This window comes from Girardinichthys multiradiatus, chromosome 21 (genome assembly GCF_021462225.1).
Source record: "Girardinichthys multiradiatus isolate DD_20200921_A chromosome 21, DD_fGirMul_XY1, whole genome shotgun sequence".
Lineage (NCBI taxonomy): Eukaryota > Metazoa > Chordata > Actinopteri > Cyprinodontiformes > Goodeidae > Girardinichthys > Girardinichthys multiradiatus.
Genome location: NC_061813.1, coordinates 29,424,570 through 29,439,422, shown reverse-complemented (window position 1 = coordinate 29,439,422; position 14,853 = coordinate 29,424,570). Strand labels below are relative to the sequence as shown.

General features: G+C 39.6%; 1 protein-coding gene across 1 annotated transcript in view; it reads left to right on the top strand.

Annotated features, from left to right (window-relative positions):
* Positions 1-4,860: 4,860 nt before the first annotated feature.
* Positions 4,861-14,853, top strand: part of myom1b (myomesin 1b) — a 33,739-nt gene continuing 23,746 nt past the window's right edge. Inside the window, exons 1-6 of the mRNA XM_047349803.1 lie at positions 4,861-4,987; positions 5,292-5,484; positions 7,877-8,011; positions 8,127-8,301; positions 13,554-13,711; positions 13,826-13,918. Of these exons, the coding sequence (XP_047205759.1) occupies positions 5,339-5,484; positions 7,877-8,011; positions 8,127-8,301; positions 13,554-13,711; positions 13,826-13,918 (707 nt within the window). The 5' untranslated portion in view covers positions 4,861-4,987; positions 5,292-5,338. The remainder of the gene's footprint in view (positions 4,988-5,291; positions 5,485-7,876; positions 8,012-8,126; positions 8,302-13,553; positions 13,712-13,825; positions 13,919-14,853) is intronic.

The window sequence follows — 14,853 nt, the reverse complement described above, 5'->3', positions numbered from 1 at the left end:
TGCTGCTATTACCCTAGTTTATTTACTATACTCCTGGTCCAGTGCTTCTGAGCTTTTCTTTTCCCTGTCCTCATCTGGGCATGGCAGATGTTTGCCTGTACCAAGCTAGCTTCAGCTGGAGTTTCTTTTTCACTTTAAAGGGGAATCGTTCCTCTCCAAATTCTCTCAGTCCCTCAGTCAATCAATACAGGAATCAAGTAAAGCTGGAGCATATATGTCTTTTTTTGTATTGTCTGATAGGAGGATTATTGCCCCAGGCTTGATATCTTGTGATTTTAAAGTTAAGGAGACAGATAAAAGTAGGTTCGTTTGCTCATAAGAAATTTTGCAAAAGCATACATATGGAAAGCTTATATACTGTTGTGACAATCAGTAGGGTTGCATATGTAAAACTGCATTTTATTTGTTTTTGTGCTGTAGCTATGAAACTGCAAAAATGTCAAATTTAAAAAAACATTTGGGCTGCATCGCGTCGCAGTTGTTAGCACTGTTGCTTTGTAGCAAGTAGGTTCTGGATTCGAGTCTCGGCCTGAGGGATCATTGCATAGAGCTTGTATCTTCTCACAATGCATCGGTGGGTTTTCTCCAAGTTCTCTGACTTCCTCCCACCGTCCAGAGACATGCATATTAGGCCAACTGGTCTTTCTACCTTTCTACCTGCATATTTATTTGTCCTGTGTCTCTGTGTTGTCCTGTGGTGGACTGGCAACCTGTCCAGAGTGCACCCAACCTCTTCCCCTATGACCACTGGAGATAAAAACCAGCAGCCCCTGTGGCCTGACAAGGATAAGCAGGTAAAATCAATGGATGGCTGGCTGGACAAATAATTTGTGTCTCAAATGTAACCACTAGAGTATGCAGTTGCAAGAAGGATACTCAATTTCTTTGGCAATATTCTAAAATAATCATCTCTTTTAACTTTAAAGGCTAGGCTTAAAACTTTCCTTTTTGTTAAAGATTATAGTTAGAGTGGCTTAGGTAATCCTGAGCTATCTTCCTTATTTTTTACCTCCGCCTTCCTCCCTCCCTGTTGGATGGAATTAGGGGGAGTCATGTTTAGCCTAAACCGGCTCAGTTATGGTTGAGGTGCAAACACACCCTACATTTCTGCTACCTGTATGACCCCTTCTCTTTTCCAATGGTTATAATCAGTCTGACAGAGAGAGGTATTCCAATCATTGTGGTTTTTAGTATAACAATGACCATCAGTGGGCTGTAGATGGACAAACTTTATCAGTTTATTATTTCACTTAATTCCCCTACATGTGGCCCGTTCTGGGGTGGCCGAGCACTTGCACTTGGTGGTTTGGTCTGGCCTCCCAAGCGGCCCGTGCCGTTCCGGACCCTTTGTGGGGTGCCTTGAGATGACATTGTTGTAAATAAGCGCCGTTTAACTAAATAATCTGAACTGAAACTATCTGTGTAGTTATGCTGCTATAGGCGTAGGCTGCTGGAGGACATAATGACCACTTTCACCCTCTTCGCTACATTCTCACACTACTCTCCAATTTTGCATTATTTGCTGTTATTTTAGCTTTTAACTTCTTGTTCTCTCTCTTTTCTGTTAGTAGAAGCTACACCTGGCCTGACTCTGTGTCTACCTGTGACACCTTTCTGGAGAGGTGCATCGTCCAAGCTTCTGCTGGCAACAATTTAATGCTCACTTTCTATAGATGATCCTCTTGGCCATGTCTTTCACTGTTTAAACCTTTCTCTCTCCTGGATATAGCAATTGACTGAGCTTTTGCTGTAACTAATTATATGTGCTCTCTTTCAGACTCTATCCTTGAAAACTGGCTCAAAGTTTATCTGTTCTTTCTTTAAAAAAGGTTTTAAATGGGGATTTAAAACAGTCAGACCCGCTCTATGTGGCTAAGTTAGGCCATTTTAATGACTGGAGGTAGTAAAAGCTTTGTGAAGTAAAGTGGTATTCTACCAATTAGAGTCTTAAAATCAAGGAATACATTTATAAGTGTATCCTGAAATGGACTGGATTAACAGCTGTCCAGATTCTCCCACCTAAGCTGTGTGTCTCAGCAGCTCCTTCAGAGTAAACATGGATCTTTTGGCTACTTCTCTGATTTATGCTCTCCTTGCCCTTTCTATTTTTAAAGAGGAAAGGCCATACATATCTTTGTAGGTTTGTGGTTGTGCCATACTCTTTATTCAAGGGTATCCAAGTATAAAAAAGTTGTAAAAACTTTGTTGTAAAAAAAAGAAAACCAATCAACCAATCATTTACCTTCCTCTTCCTTTGTGTTGGACTATTGCTTAACACCCCAAAGAAAATCAATTGAAGCTAATGGTTATAGTGTGTAAAAAAGTTCAAGGGGTATGAACAGCAGTTTTGCACTGCACTTGGGTGATGGCCAGTGTGGAAATTTAAACCTCACAGTGATCAGTGATTTTTTATTCCTGACAACTCCAACTTGTGCTTTGGGAAGCATGAGCCATATAGGCACCATCGAGTTTCCAGGGTTTGTGGCATCTGTCATCCACCTCAGTGCCAAACTCATAGGCAAATAGCAAAGTTTCCAATAAAGATCTTAACAGTGGGCGTAGATGGGTGAGGACTACCGTCTTTAAAGCACTCATTGTAAAGTTAAAGTTGTAAAGTCAGTGCCCCCTGCATGTAGTTGCTGATGTCCTTTGTGTACAAGGCCTTTGGTACCAGTACCATACAGTTCTGTGTTTGAAAGACTGTCGTAGTCTTCCTAGCTTCAGTCTCATGTCAAAAATGTATCCCATAATCCTGGTCTTCATAGCACTTCAAGAAGCTGCAACTGGCAAGACATCTAGTATTAGTTTATGAATCTTCTTGTTGTCTGATCAAGCCCAATAAACGATAGATCACACACTAAAATATTTACTGTTTAGGAATATCTAGCTACCTTGGTCATTAGGATAATGAAGCCTGATAACTTCAACTCTTAAACTGAAGGAGGCAAATACAAATCAGCATTTCATCAGGTTAGTTCTGTACATAAAGCACAACGACCAGCAGAAAAAGTAAAAGAAAACAAAAATAAACAACATACTTTTAACTTAGCACATTGATGAAACTTGTCCCAGCTGTTTGAGCCCTCTTTGTCTCTTGTTTGACCTCCCACATGGCAGGTTGATCTCTTTTAATGGGGTCACATTTCACATGGCTGCCACAACGTTTCAGTTATACTGTCACACTGACCCTCGTATTATGCGGGAATGCGGTGGAAGTGCCAGAAAAGACAGACCGTCCCGAAACAAAAGCCTCAGAAATGTTGGGTGACGTTGCTATGGAAAATTACCGGATGCTTGAGTTAATTTCCAGGATGGTGTTCAAATATCTGCGGCAGCTAAATTAAATCTGCCAACGAAGTATTGGATGCATTATTCAAAAGGGAAACATATGTCAATCTTTTTTTATGCAGACATTAAATACAGTGCTTTGTAAAATGTTCACACCCCTCAGACTTTTCCACATTTTGTCCCTTTATTTCCACAAACTTCAATGTATTTTGTTGGGATATTTTGTGATAGACCAACACAAATAGTGCATTTTTGGGAAGTAGAAAGAAAAGTAATTGTTATAAAACAATATCCCAAGCTTTAGCCATCTCACTAAGCAGTGTTCAGTCCATCATCTGAAAATGGAGAGAATATAGAACAATTACACACCTACCAAGGCGTGATCATCCCTTCCAAACTGACTGGTTGGTCAAGGAGAGCTTTCATTCAGAGAAGCATCCTGGAGGGCAATGGTAATTCTGAAAGAGCAGCTCTGGTGGAAAAGTTTGTCAACGGTAGAGCTTTTGGTCATGTATTCCATAAATCTCACGTTTTTGTTAAACTGTCAAAAAGAAATCCCCTTTAAAGTCTATGACAAACTATATAACACAATGGCAGCATTATGCTGTGGGACTACTTTTTCTAAGTAGGGAAAGGGAAGCTGGTCATAGCAGATGGGAATATGGACGGAGGACAAACCTGCAAAAAAACCTGTTAGAGACAGCAAAAGACTGGAGAGTGGGGTGAAGGGTCATCTTCCAGTTGAGAATCTGTGGCAAGACTGGGAAATTACTGTTCATAGATGCTTTCCAACCAGTCTGACAGAGCTTAAGCAAACATTTCCATCTCCAGATGTGCAAACCTGATATAGACAAACCCCAAGACATACAGCTGTAATCGCAGCAAGAAATGGTTTGCAAGTTTTGATTGAGAGAAACTCAATACAAATGTATGTCACGAACTGCAGATATAAAATCATGTATCATTGTCCTTCCACTTAATAATTACATACTTCTTTTTGTTGGTCTATGACATAAACTCCCAATAAAACACACTAAAGTTTGTAACTGTAGCATGGCAAAATACTGAAAGGTGTAAGGTTTATGAATATTGATCATCTTTAAATCTTACCCTTGTGTCCAGAGTTGTTTATGACTGCTGGGGACAAGAGAGGACATTCACTCTTCTAGAAATGAGAGAGGCTGAAAGAGAGTGACACAAGACACAGTGACTGGTATTTGTTCAATGTGAAGGAGTAACAATAGCATAGCTAAAGTTAGCATTAGTCACAGCTGAAGCTGCTGGAGTAAAAAGCAGGGCAAAAGCTGCTGAAGGTTAAGTAACCCTGAAAAACTACAGGTCAGATGGCAAACAAGGAAAATTTTAAAATATCAGGGAATTATTAGGGAATAATCAGTCACTGAAGTAACTTTAAAAAGCAGATCTGTGTTTACACACCACAACGTTTTGCTTGCTGGCATGAAGACCTGCACCCATAAATGTGTTCCACTATCAGAGTCGGCTCCCAGCTATATTTATCTCCAGCCTCTCCTTAAAAGGCCGTGACTTCAGCTAGGACACTTTGGCCAGGGCCAATATTATTTTGGTGGTGTAGACCGCAGCACTGTAAGCACCTACCTGTGGGGCTATCAAGCTGTAAAGCGTGGAGTTGGACCATTTATTTTTCTGAAAAGGTTGGAGTGTGAGGGATTTGCCCAGGGTAAGTGGAATCCTGCAGGGATGATAATGTAGCTTGCCAGGTTGTAATTGATGCATATGTCTGATTAAGCATGTTGATGAAGTGCCTGATTGTTTGAAACGGATGTCTATGGAGCAGATGTTGAAAGTTTCCTGTTGTTACTAAGAACTCAAATCATCTAAAAGTGTTTAAACTACAGTTAGAGCAGGATTTTTTTTTTTGTACCATGATAGCTAGATTTATTTGCAACAGCAGTGAATAAAAGAGTTTAATAAGTAAAACCCATGGTAATCCTGCTGTTTAACTGAACTAACGTGACAAACAGAAAGACAAGAAGAAACTCTGGTCTAACATTCGGAAGTGGCCTGCAACATGTCTGGATCTATACCCTTCTACCAGAAGCACCATCGCCACTACGACCGTGGCTATCGTAGCACGGAGGCAGAGTCTAAAATGAGGCACTACCAGTCCAGCAGCAGGTACTCTGCTGGGACCAGCCTATCTGCCACCAGCAGGGGGTAAGGAGGAGAGACAAGGGAAGAAGATTGGAAGTTTATGCATTTATCAGTTAACTTCAATATCAAAGGAAAGCCCTACTACCTTTCTAACACCTCTGCCTTCCCCACCCCAGCTGAGCTGGTTCACCTCCATCAACCCTACTGGAACTCTTCCCAGTCAGAGCTTTCGGATCATCTTTCCTTTAAACCAAGTAACCACTTTGTATCGCTCTAAATGTTTCCCTTTTTTCACTTTGATGAACCTTCATTCATAACTGAAGATTATCCCTCTTCGTATCAACTCAAAACTGGTTTGTGTCCTGCATGAGATTCTTTGCATGTTACTGGGAAGATGCAACGTGTGTTTGAATACAAGACAATACTAATATTTAAAACATTCACCCCATAGTAACTAAACCTTCACCACCAGATCACATTTGCATCGATTGATTTGGGAGGATAGTTGCTTCCTGTAGAAATGTATTGAGTTGTCAGTTTTTGGACAAATTGGCAGTGTTTCAGAAGGCCTTTCTATAGATGGACTATATTCATTTGTATTTCATCGTCCTAATGTGCAATATGTTCCCAAAATATGAAAGATTACAGAAAAATGAATTGAAATAATAAAAGGGCTATGGCAAAAACAGAGTTATAGATGATTTTGAGCTAATTCAGACTCACTGACATTTAAGCACAGTATGTTATGCTTTTCCAATCCAAAGTACAACAAAATTTACAGTATAGTGATCCTAAGCAAACCAACCTGCTGAGTGTGAACAAATTCAGGGATTTAAGCATCATCTGATAGTTGACATTTCAGACTATTCGCTCATTGCCACCAAAATCTGAGCTGTGGTGACAAAGGAAAAAGAAGAGGGGGGTTACGATATGGCAAAACGTTATCTGAAAAGGCGCTTATGGTACTATCATTATTACGGCATTTATGTTGGATGGCAAAGGTCTATTGGCCCTTCACCATTTAGTACCCCTATTTCCTACCAACAAATTTGCTATTTTCATTTTGTACCAATATATTTGCACCATGGCATATGAATATATTTTCTTTGTAATTGATATTATCATAAATTATGAGGATAAAGTCACTTAATCTCAGTTATTTATTGCATTTAATTGTATATTATTTTGTGAAAACATATTATTACTTATTACTATCTATTACTACGTATTAGTATCTAATCCCATTTTTCAAGTTGATTCTATGACAGATTGGGACCCCTGATTAGGGAATAATAACTAAATAATAATAATATTATTTCATTTTATTTTGAAAGAAGCCTTTCTAGACATAATCATAAGAAGCAATATGACAAAATAAACAAGGAAGCCAGACAATGCAATAGAAATAAAATTAAGACAATTAAAAACAAGTGGATGTTAAACGAATTCTGAAGAGGTGTGTCTTCAGTCTGGATTTGAAGGTTGAAAGTGACTGAATGTTATGGAGGTCATGGGGGACCTTCTAAATTACCATTTGCTGGTAGTTATTTTTCTTTGGAGTCATCAAATGATATTTCCATATAGTAAAAAACGATTGATTACAGGAAAATATTTTAAATCGTCGGTTTTCAAAGCAGGTACAAAATGTCCCTCTGCCAGGGACAACTGGACACACCTTGAGTCCTGAAATGCCCCATGGTAGACAGTAACTTTTAATACCCGAAATCAGCTGGGTAAGAAACAATTAAAACTGCAAAGGTCCTAAATGGCAAAGGGTTGAAATGACTGGCACCCTATTAGATAAACCCGCATTTGACAGTTCTTCTAACACAAGTTATTTTTTTAAGGTTTCGTTTTGTGGGATTATTCTTGAAAAGTCAAGTTAATTCACAGGTTATTTAAAGGATATTGACTCAGACAGGCACAGAAAAAGCTGAGCAGCTGATAAATCATTGCCTTACCCTTGCCGCTTTGCAGATTTTGTTTTATCTCATACTTCAAATAACTTAACCCACATCTATGGAGTCACAGTCGTCCATAAAGCTTAAGATCTTAACTGGGATTACAGATGATAGAGATGTCTTATTGTGGATGAAAACATTGCAAACAAAGAAACAAAAGTAAACTAAGACAACACTTCTTGGCCATTTTTATTGCTCATCATTCTCTTGTAATGCCGAACTGATCTGCCCTTTCAATCTCAGGATTCGGGATTCGGAAGCAGGGAGTTATTCAGGCTTTAATTTAATTGTGGTTGATTGTAGCTAGTTTAATCAATCTGATAGCTGTTGTTAGGAGGTATAAATGTGCTGTAACAAAAAACAACTAAACTTTTTCCATCACTTTCCGTTAACCTACAGCTAATCAATCCCTGGCTTTACCTATATCAAAAATGTTTTATGTAATGTGGCACTGTCTGGCTTGGTCCAGACTGATGCTGCTCTGTTTGTCTCAGGCTTAAGGTATCTTCCCACTCAGGACTGGAGGAGAACAAATTAAGCCCCTTACCCAAGCGATCCAAGCCATCTTACTTGGCTGTTGACAAAGAGAACCAAATCATCGGCTATGTAGTACCCATCTTCAGGGGCAGGTAACAAAACGTTCACCACATAGAAAGTTCTGCATTATCTTGAGCTATTTCAGTTGTGATGATAACTCTGGGTCCTCCAAACCCACTTCTGGTTCTGCTCTGCTGACACTGATAGTCAAGAATTTGCTACGGGATTGTCAGACACAGAAGAGGCCAGAGTGAGGGACACGGCAGCATACATGGCCCGCAGGGACTTGTTTACCAGTGGTCTGGAGATGGAGAGGTCAGAGGTGACTTCCAGGAAGGAGGCCATGCGTGAGTCAGCTGAACGCATCTCTCTGAATAAAAGGGTCAGTGCCAAGTTTCCAACAAATTTCAGATAAGTCAAAAAGGTCATGTTGATATTCAGCTTACTATTTTCTGCTATTGTCAATACGATCTGTTGATGTGTGCTTAGGTCATAATATTCTCATGGTTACAGCTGTGTCTCAATGTCTGACAACAAATCAAACTAAGCTTCTCCTTTTTTAGGTCCTTTAGGATAATCAAATTTCCCCCCATATTCTAAATGCCAGAATAACGAGGGAGAGAATTTTAAAGATAATTTTGTTTTACTTTCTTTGGATTCAGAAATTTCCTTAAACTAAGATCACTACACATGTAAACAATGTGGGGAAGCCCAGATGATTATATGATGGTTTGTAAGCTTCTGATCAGTTAATTCACTACATCTGAGCTAATTCAATTCAATTCAGTTTTATTTATATAGCGCCAATTCACAACACATGTTGTCTCAAGGCACTTCACAACAGTCAGGTATATACATTCCAATTAATCCTAACAATTGAACAGTGCAGTCGGAGTTAGCTTTTTATTCAAATTGGATAAAACGTTTTTCTATCTAAGGAAACCCAGCAGATTGCATCCAGTCAGTGACTTGCAGCATTCCCTCCTCCCGGATGAGCATGTAGAGACAGTGGACAGTCACTGGCGTTGACTTTGCAGCAATCCCTCATACTGAGCATGCATGTAGCGACAGCGGAGAGGAAAAACTCCCTTTTAACAGGAAGAAACCTCCAGCAGAACCAGAACCAGGCTCAGTGTGAGCGGCCATCTGCCACGACCGACTGGGGGTTTGAGAGAACAGAGCAGAGACACAAAAAGAACACAGAAGCACTGATCCAGAAGTACTTTCTATGGGAAGGAAAAGTAAATATAAGTGGATGTAGCTCCTTTAGTCGTTTCACCTAGAAAGAAAGAACAGATAAACTCTGAGCCAGTTTTCAAGGTTAGAGTCTGAAAGAGAGCACATATAATTAGTTACAGTAAAAGCTCCGTCCATGTCTAGAAGAGAGAAAGGGTTAAACACTAAAAGACAGGGCTATGTGGATCATCGGTAGAGGGTGAGCATTGAGTTGTTGCCAGCAGAAGCTCGGACAATTCCCCTCTCCAGAAAGGTGTCACAGGTAGACACAGAGTCAGGCCAGGTGTAGCTTCTAGGAAGAGAAAAGAGAGAGAACTTAAAGTTAAAAGTTGAAATAGCAAATAATGCAAAATTGGAGAGTAGTGTGAGAATGTAGCGAAAAGACTGAAAGTGGTCATTATGTCCTCCAGCAGTCTAAGCCTATAGCAGCATAACAACAGAGATAGCTCAGGATAACCTAAGCCACTCTAACTATCAAAAAGGAAAGTTTTAAGCCTAGCCTTAAAAGTAGACAGCTTGTCCATCTAGAGCCCACTGATGGCCATTGTTATACTAAAAACCACAACGATTGGGATACCCCTCTCTGTCAGATTGACCATAACCATTGGAAAAGAGAGGGGTCATACAGGTAGCAGAAATTGAGGGTGTGTTTGCACCTCAACCATAACTGAGCCTGTTTAGGCTAAACCTGACTCCCCCTTACTCCATCCAACAGGGAGGGAAGAAGATGGAGGTAAAACATAAGGAAGATAGCTCAGGATAACCTAAGCCACTCTAACTATAAGCTTTATCAAAAAGGAAAGTTTTAAGCCTAGCCTTAAAAGTAGACAGGGTGTCTGCCTCACGGACTAAAACTGGGAGTTGGTTCCACAGGAGAGGAGCCTGATAACTAAAAGATCTGCCTCCCATTCTACTTCTAGAGACTCTAGGAACCACCAGTAAACTTGCAGTCTGAGAACGAAGTGCTCTGTTAGGAACGTATGGAACAATCAGATCTCTGATGTATGATGGAGCTAAATCATTAAGGGCTTTATATGTGCGGAGGAGAATTTTAAATTCTATTCTGGATTTAACAGGGAGCCAATGAAGGGAAGCTAAAATAGGAGAAATATAATTTCTCTTTTTAATTTTCATCAGAACTCTTGCTACAGCATTTTGAATCAGCTGAAGGCTTTGAACTGCATTTTGTGGACATCCTGATAGTAAAGAATTACAATAGTCCAGCCTTGAAGTAACAAATGCATGGACTAGTTTTTCAGCGTCACTTCTGAATAGGATATTTCTAATGTTGGCAATGTTCCGGAGATGAAAGAAGGAAATCCTAGAAACCTGTTTAATATGGGATTTAAATGACATGTCCTGGTCAAAAATAACACCAAGGTTTTTTACTTTATTATCAGAGGTCAATTTAATGCCATCCAGGTTAAGTGATTGACTAAGCAGTTTCTTTTTTAAAGACTCCGGTCCAAAGACGACAACTTCTGTCTTCTCTGAATTTAGAAGCAAAAAATTTAACGTCATCCAAGTTTTTATATCTTCAAAACATGCTTGTAGTCTATCTAACTGGTTGGGCTCATCAGGATTTATGGATAAGTAAAGCTGAGTATCATCAGCGTAACAGTGAAAATTTATCCCATGCTGCCTAATAATTTGACCTATTAGAAGCATATATATATAGTAAAGAGAATTGGCCCAAGTACTGAGCCCTGTGGTACTCCACAATTAACCCTGGAGTTTAAAGATGATTTATCATTTACATGAACAAACTGGAATCTGTCAGACAGATAAGATTTAAACCAGCCTAGCGCTGTTCCCCTGATCCCTACAGCATATTCCAGCCTTTCTAAGAGAATATTGTGATCGACTGTATCAAATGCAGCACTGAGATCTAACAGAACCAGAACAGACACAAGTCCATTATCTGAGGCCATAATCTGAGGTACAATGAAATACAATGAAGATGTATTATAGGGCAACGCCTCAAACAGACTCCTTTCACACTACTTGTACTTGACATGGCATCATGTGAAAATCAAAATAAATCCAAGATATCAAGAGGTCAATTGTGGACCTCCACAAGTCTGGTGCATCCTTCAGTACAATTTCCAGATGCCTGAAGGTTCATTTGTTCAAACAACTATAGGCAAGTATAAACACCATAGGAATGCCCAGCGATCGTACTGTGTAGAAGGGAGACACGGTCTGTTTCCCAGAGATTAATGTGTTGCCGGATGTGTGCATCAACCTAAGAACAGAAGCTAAAGACCTTGTGAAGATGCTGGCTGAAGCTAATAAGAGGGTGTCGTTATCCACAGTGAAACAAGTCCTGTACCAACATGGGGTGAAAAGCCACTCAACGAGGCAAATACCATAACTCAAAAAGAATAACAACAAAACAAGCCAGATTACAGTTTCCATATGCACTTAGAGACAAAGACCTAAACTTTCTGAAGACATGTCTGGTTGGATGAAAGAAAAATGTAAACATTTGCAGGAAAGGGGGAAACCTGAGAACACCATCACAAAAATAAAGTACAGGAGTGGCAGCATCATGTTTTAGTGTTGGTTTGTTGCAAGATGGATTGGTGCACTTTCCAAAATAGATGGAATCATGAACACAGAACATTATGTGGAAGTATTGAAGCAACATTTCAATACATCAATCAAGAAGTTAAAGCTTGGGTACAGTGGGTTTTCCATGCATCACAAAGCCCTGATCTAATTTCTACCAAAAGAAAAGGTGTGTCTATGGTGTGAGCAAGGTGGCCTTTAAACCTGACTCAGTTACACCTGTACTATCAGGAAGAATGGCCCAAAGTTCCATCAAACTGCTGTGGAGAAGGACACTCAAAATGTTTAACATGCAATTCCACCAAATACTGAAGAAATACATGTAAAATTGTTTTGGCAAACACAGAACATTTTGTTAAACCTAGCTGACTAAAAACAGGAAAAGTTTAGTTGATTGAATGTCAGACATTAACAAAAAAATATTGTCTTTTTATATACTGCATGTAAATATCTGGTTTTAGCTGTAGGTATAACACAGATATGTTATATGTGAATAATCTTACAGAATTGATGCAAGTGCTACTAAAATGTATGCAGACTGTCCTGATGAAGTCGAAACTTTAAACTTGGAGAAGCTCCATTTGACACACTCGTATCTACTTTCTATTAATTTAATTCCTATTTGAACACTTGGGGGCAATAAATTAGATGGTGACAGAAAAATTAAGGTACCCCTTCCTGATGCAGAAGAACAATGTGAATTTTACACTGATTCTTTCAAATCCACATGCATTGTACAACACATTACATACATCAAAGATGTAATAAGACTTGATGTCCTCAAAATGTGCTTAATTTGTTCATGTTTACACCAGCGTATGTTGTGGTAGGCTATGGCAACATAAATGGCAATGCCACAGCAGCTTTACATCTCACATTCCTTACCTAACTTAATGTTTCAAAAATTTCAAAAGTGTAGTTAGATAGGGTCCATGGATTATCTTGGGGGGACACATCACAACAAAAAGCCATGACTTCAGGACTTTTATTGATGAAATGAAAATGCAGCATATTGTTTAAATCTGGTTCTTTGGCATGTCTGCTATTTCCAATTTAAGAGGATGTTTCCAAAGAGGTAATTTGGTGGTTTTTGCAACCACACGTTGAGATTGTACAGCTGCTGGCTGGTTTGAATATAATGACGTGCCACTAGTGATAGGTGATGAAAAGGTGTTCATTTGATGTGTGATGACCCAAAATCTACAGATTCTTCCCATTTGTATTACAATTGTAAAATACTTAACCTTTTAAAAGTAATATACTTGTTATGTTGTCTCTACTATTGCCTGAACCACAGTTACTTGCACCAGTGAGTAGAAATGTGAGTACATTTGGATAAGGAGATTTTCTTACATCATTTTACACAAGGAAGTTATTTATATATGTGGGTGATTATGTGAAGCAGTAGCTGGGCCATTTAACAAGCATTACAGACACCACAGAGACCCACTCTGAGCCTTTATCTGTCTCCGTTCTGCCAGGCAGCCTCACTAGTGGGTGACAAATTCTTAAGGACATTGCTTTCTTGAGATACATGGAAACAGTGTCCCAGTGGTCTTGTCATATTATGAGCTGGACGGCACATAATACCACACTAAGTTATTATTAGAATACAATGAAAACCATGCACTCACGCTTAAAACATATGCCGCTGCTGTGTGGCTTGCATGTGCACTCTTAAGATTAACACAGGAACAGAATTTGCACTGTTTGTGTATGTAATGTGAATTCCTGCTGCATTCATGGTGCCTTGTTTTGTTTGGTTTGAATGTTCACTGGTGTTCAAAGGTGAAATTGTCCTGAATGTTTTCACTCTGCTATGTTTAGATCCATGAACACGAAGAACACTTCAAGCGTATGAACGAAGACAGCCTGATGCATGCCCCGGAGTTCGTGATTAAACCTCGCTCCCACACTGTGTGGGAGAAGCAGTGTGTGCGGCTGCACTGCACTGTCAGCGGCTGGCCTGACCCCAGGGTCATCTGGTAGGCCCCAGACATAAATCGCATTATTCCTTTGAGATGTTCTCAAAATGTTCTTTCCTGACTCTTCTAAATCTTCTCTTTTTATCTGTCCTGTTCTCTACCTCCTAATCTAAGGTACAAAAACAATGTGGCAATTGACCCACTTGCCAATCCTGGCAAGTTTAAACTGGAGAGCAGATACAATGTGCACTCGCTGGAGATCAACAAGTAAGTGTGGCATCCCCTGTCAAGTTGGTTCATACTACTCTATTTAGAGGCTTACAGGTATGCTTTCTAGAGAATAAAAAAGAGAGGCAAACACATACTCACAAAAAGAACAAGTCCCCCCCCTTTATACATAGTATTACTGTAAACATCAGTAAAGAATTAAAGTTGAGGCAGTACTGGACCCTGCAACATGACAATGACCCACAGTATACCAGTTAATTCAGTAAGAACTGGATGAAAAGTAAGGATTGGAAAGCCCTGGGCTGAGTGAAAGCTGAGATCTTCACTCAGTGGGAAGCTGTGGGGTGACTTGAAACAGATGGTGCATGCAAGAAAACCTGAAAATATCTCACAGCTGAAAGTTAGGAGTAGGGTAAACTTTCCTTAGACGGATGACAGAGACTGATAGATAGCAACAAGAGGCAACTCACTGAAGGTATTGACATTAGCTAAAAGAGGGTAGAGTGTCCTAACCTTTTCCTCAGAATTAATTGTTGTGCACATTCACAACGAGTTGTACTGATTTAAGTATGTGGTTCATTTTACTGCAGTTATCACTGCTTTTTGGCACAGCAGCCATATTGATTTCAGGGTTTGTGAGGAACGTCTGACCTTCCAAATCAGACTTATGATTTTCCATGTGATTTTCATGACCTAGAATTCCAAAATCCAAACTTTAGAGTACAAGTTGAACACAATCTTGATTTAACTAGTTGCCTTCCTGTCAAGGTTTCTTGCTAGCTAATTAAGTAGTTAGGCAGACAGCACCAAGAATGAAAAGCAGGTAGGCCAATGCACAACATCAATTTAAGATGCCTACATGCATTTTTCTCAAATGCCTCTGGACACACCCTGGTTGTAACAGATAACACCGGCCCTTACTTTTGCCTAAGTAAACAGCCAAACTCACAAGGTGGGCTGTTTTTCCTCCACAT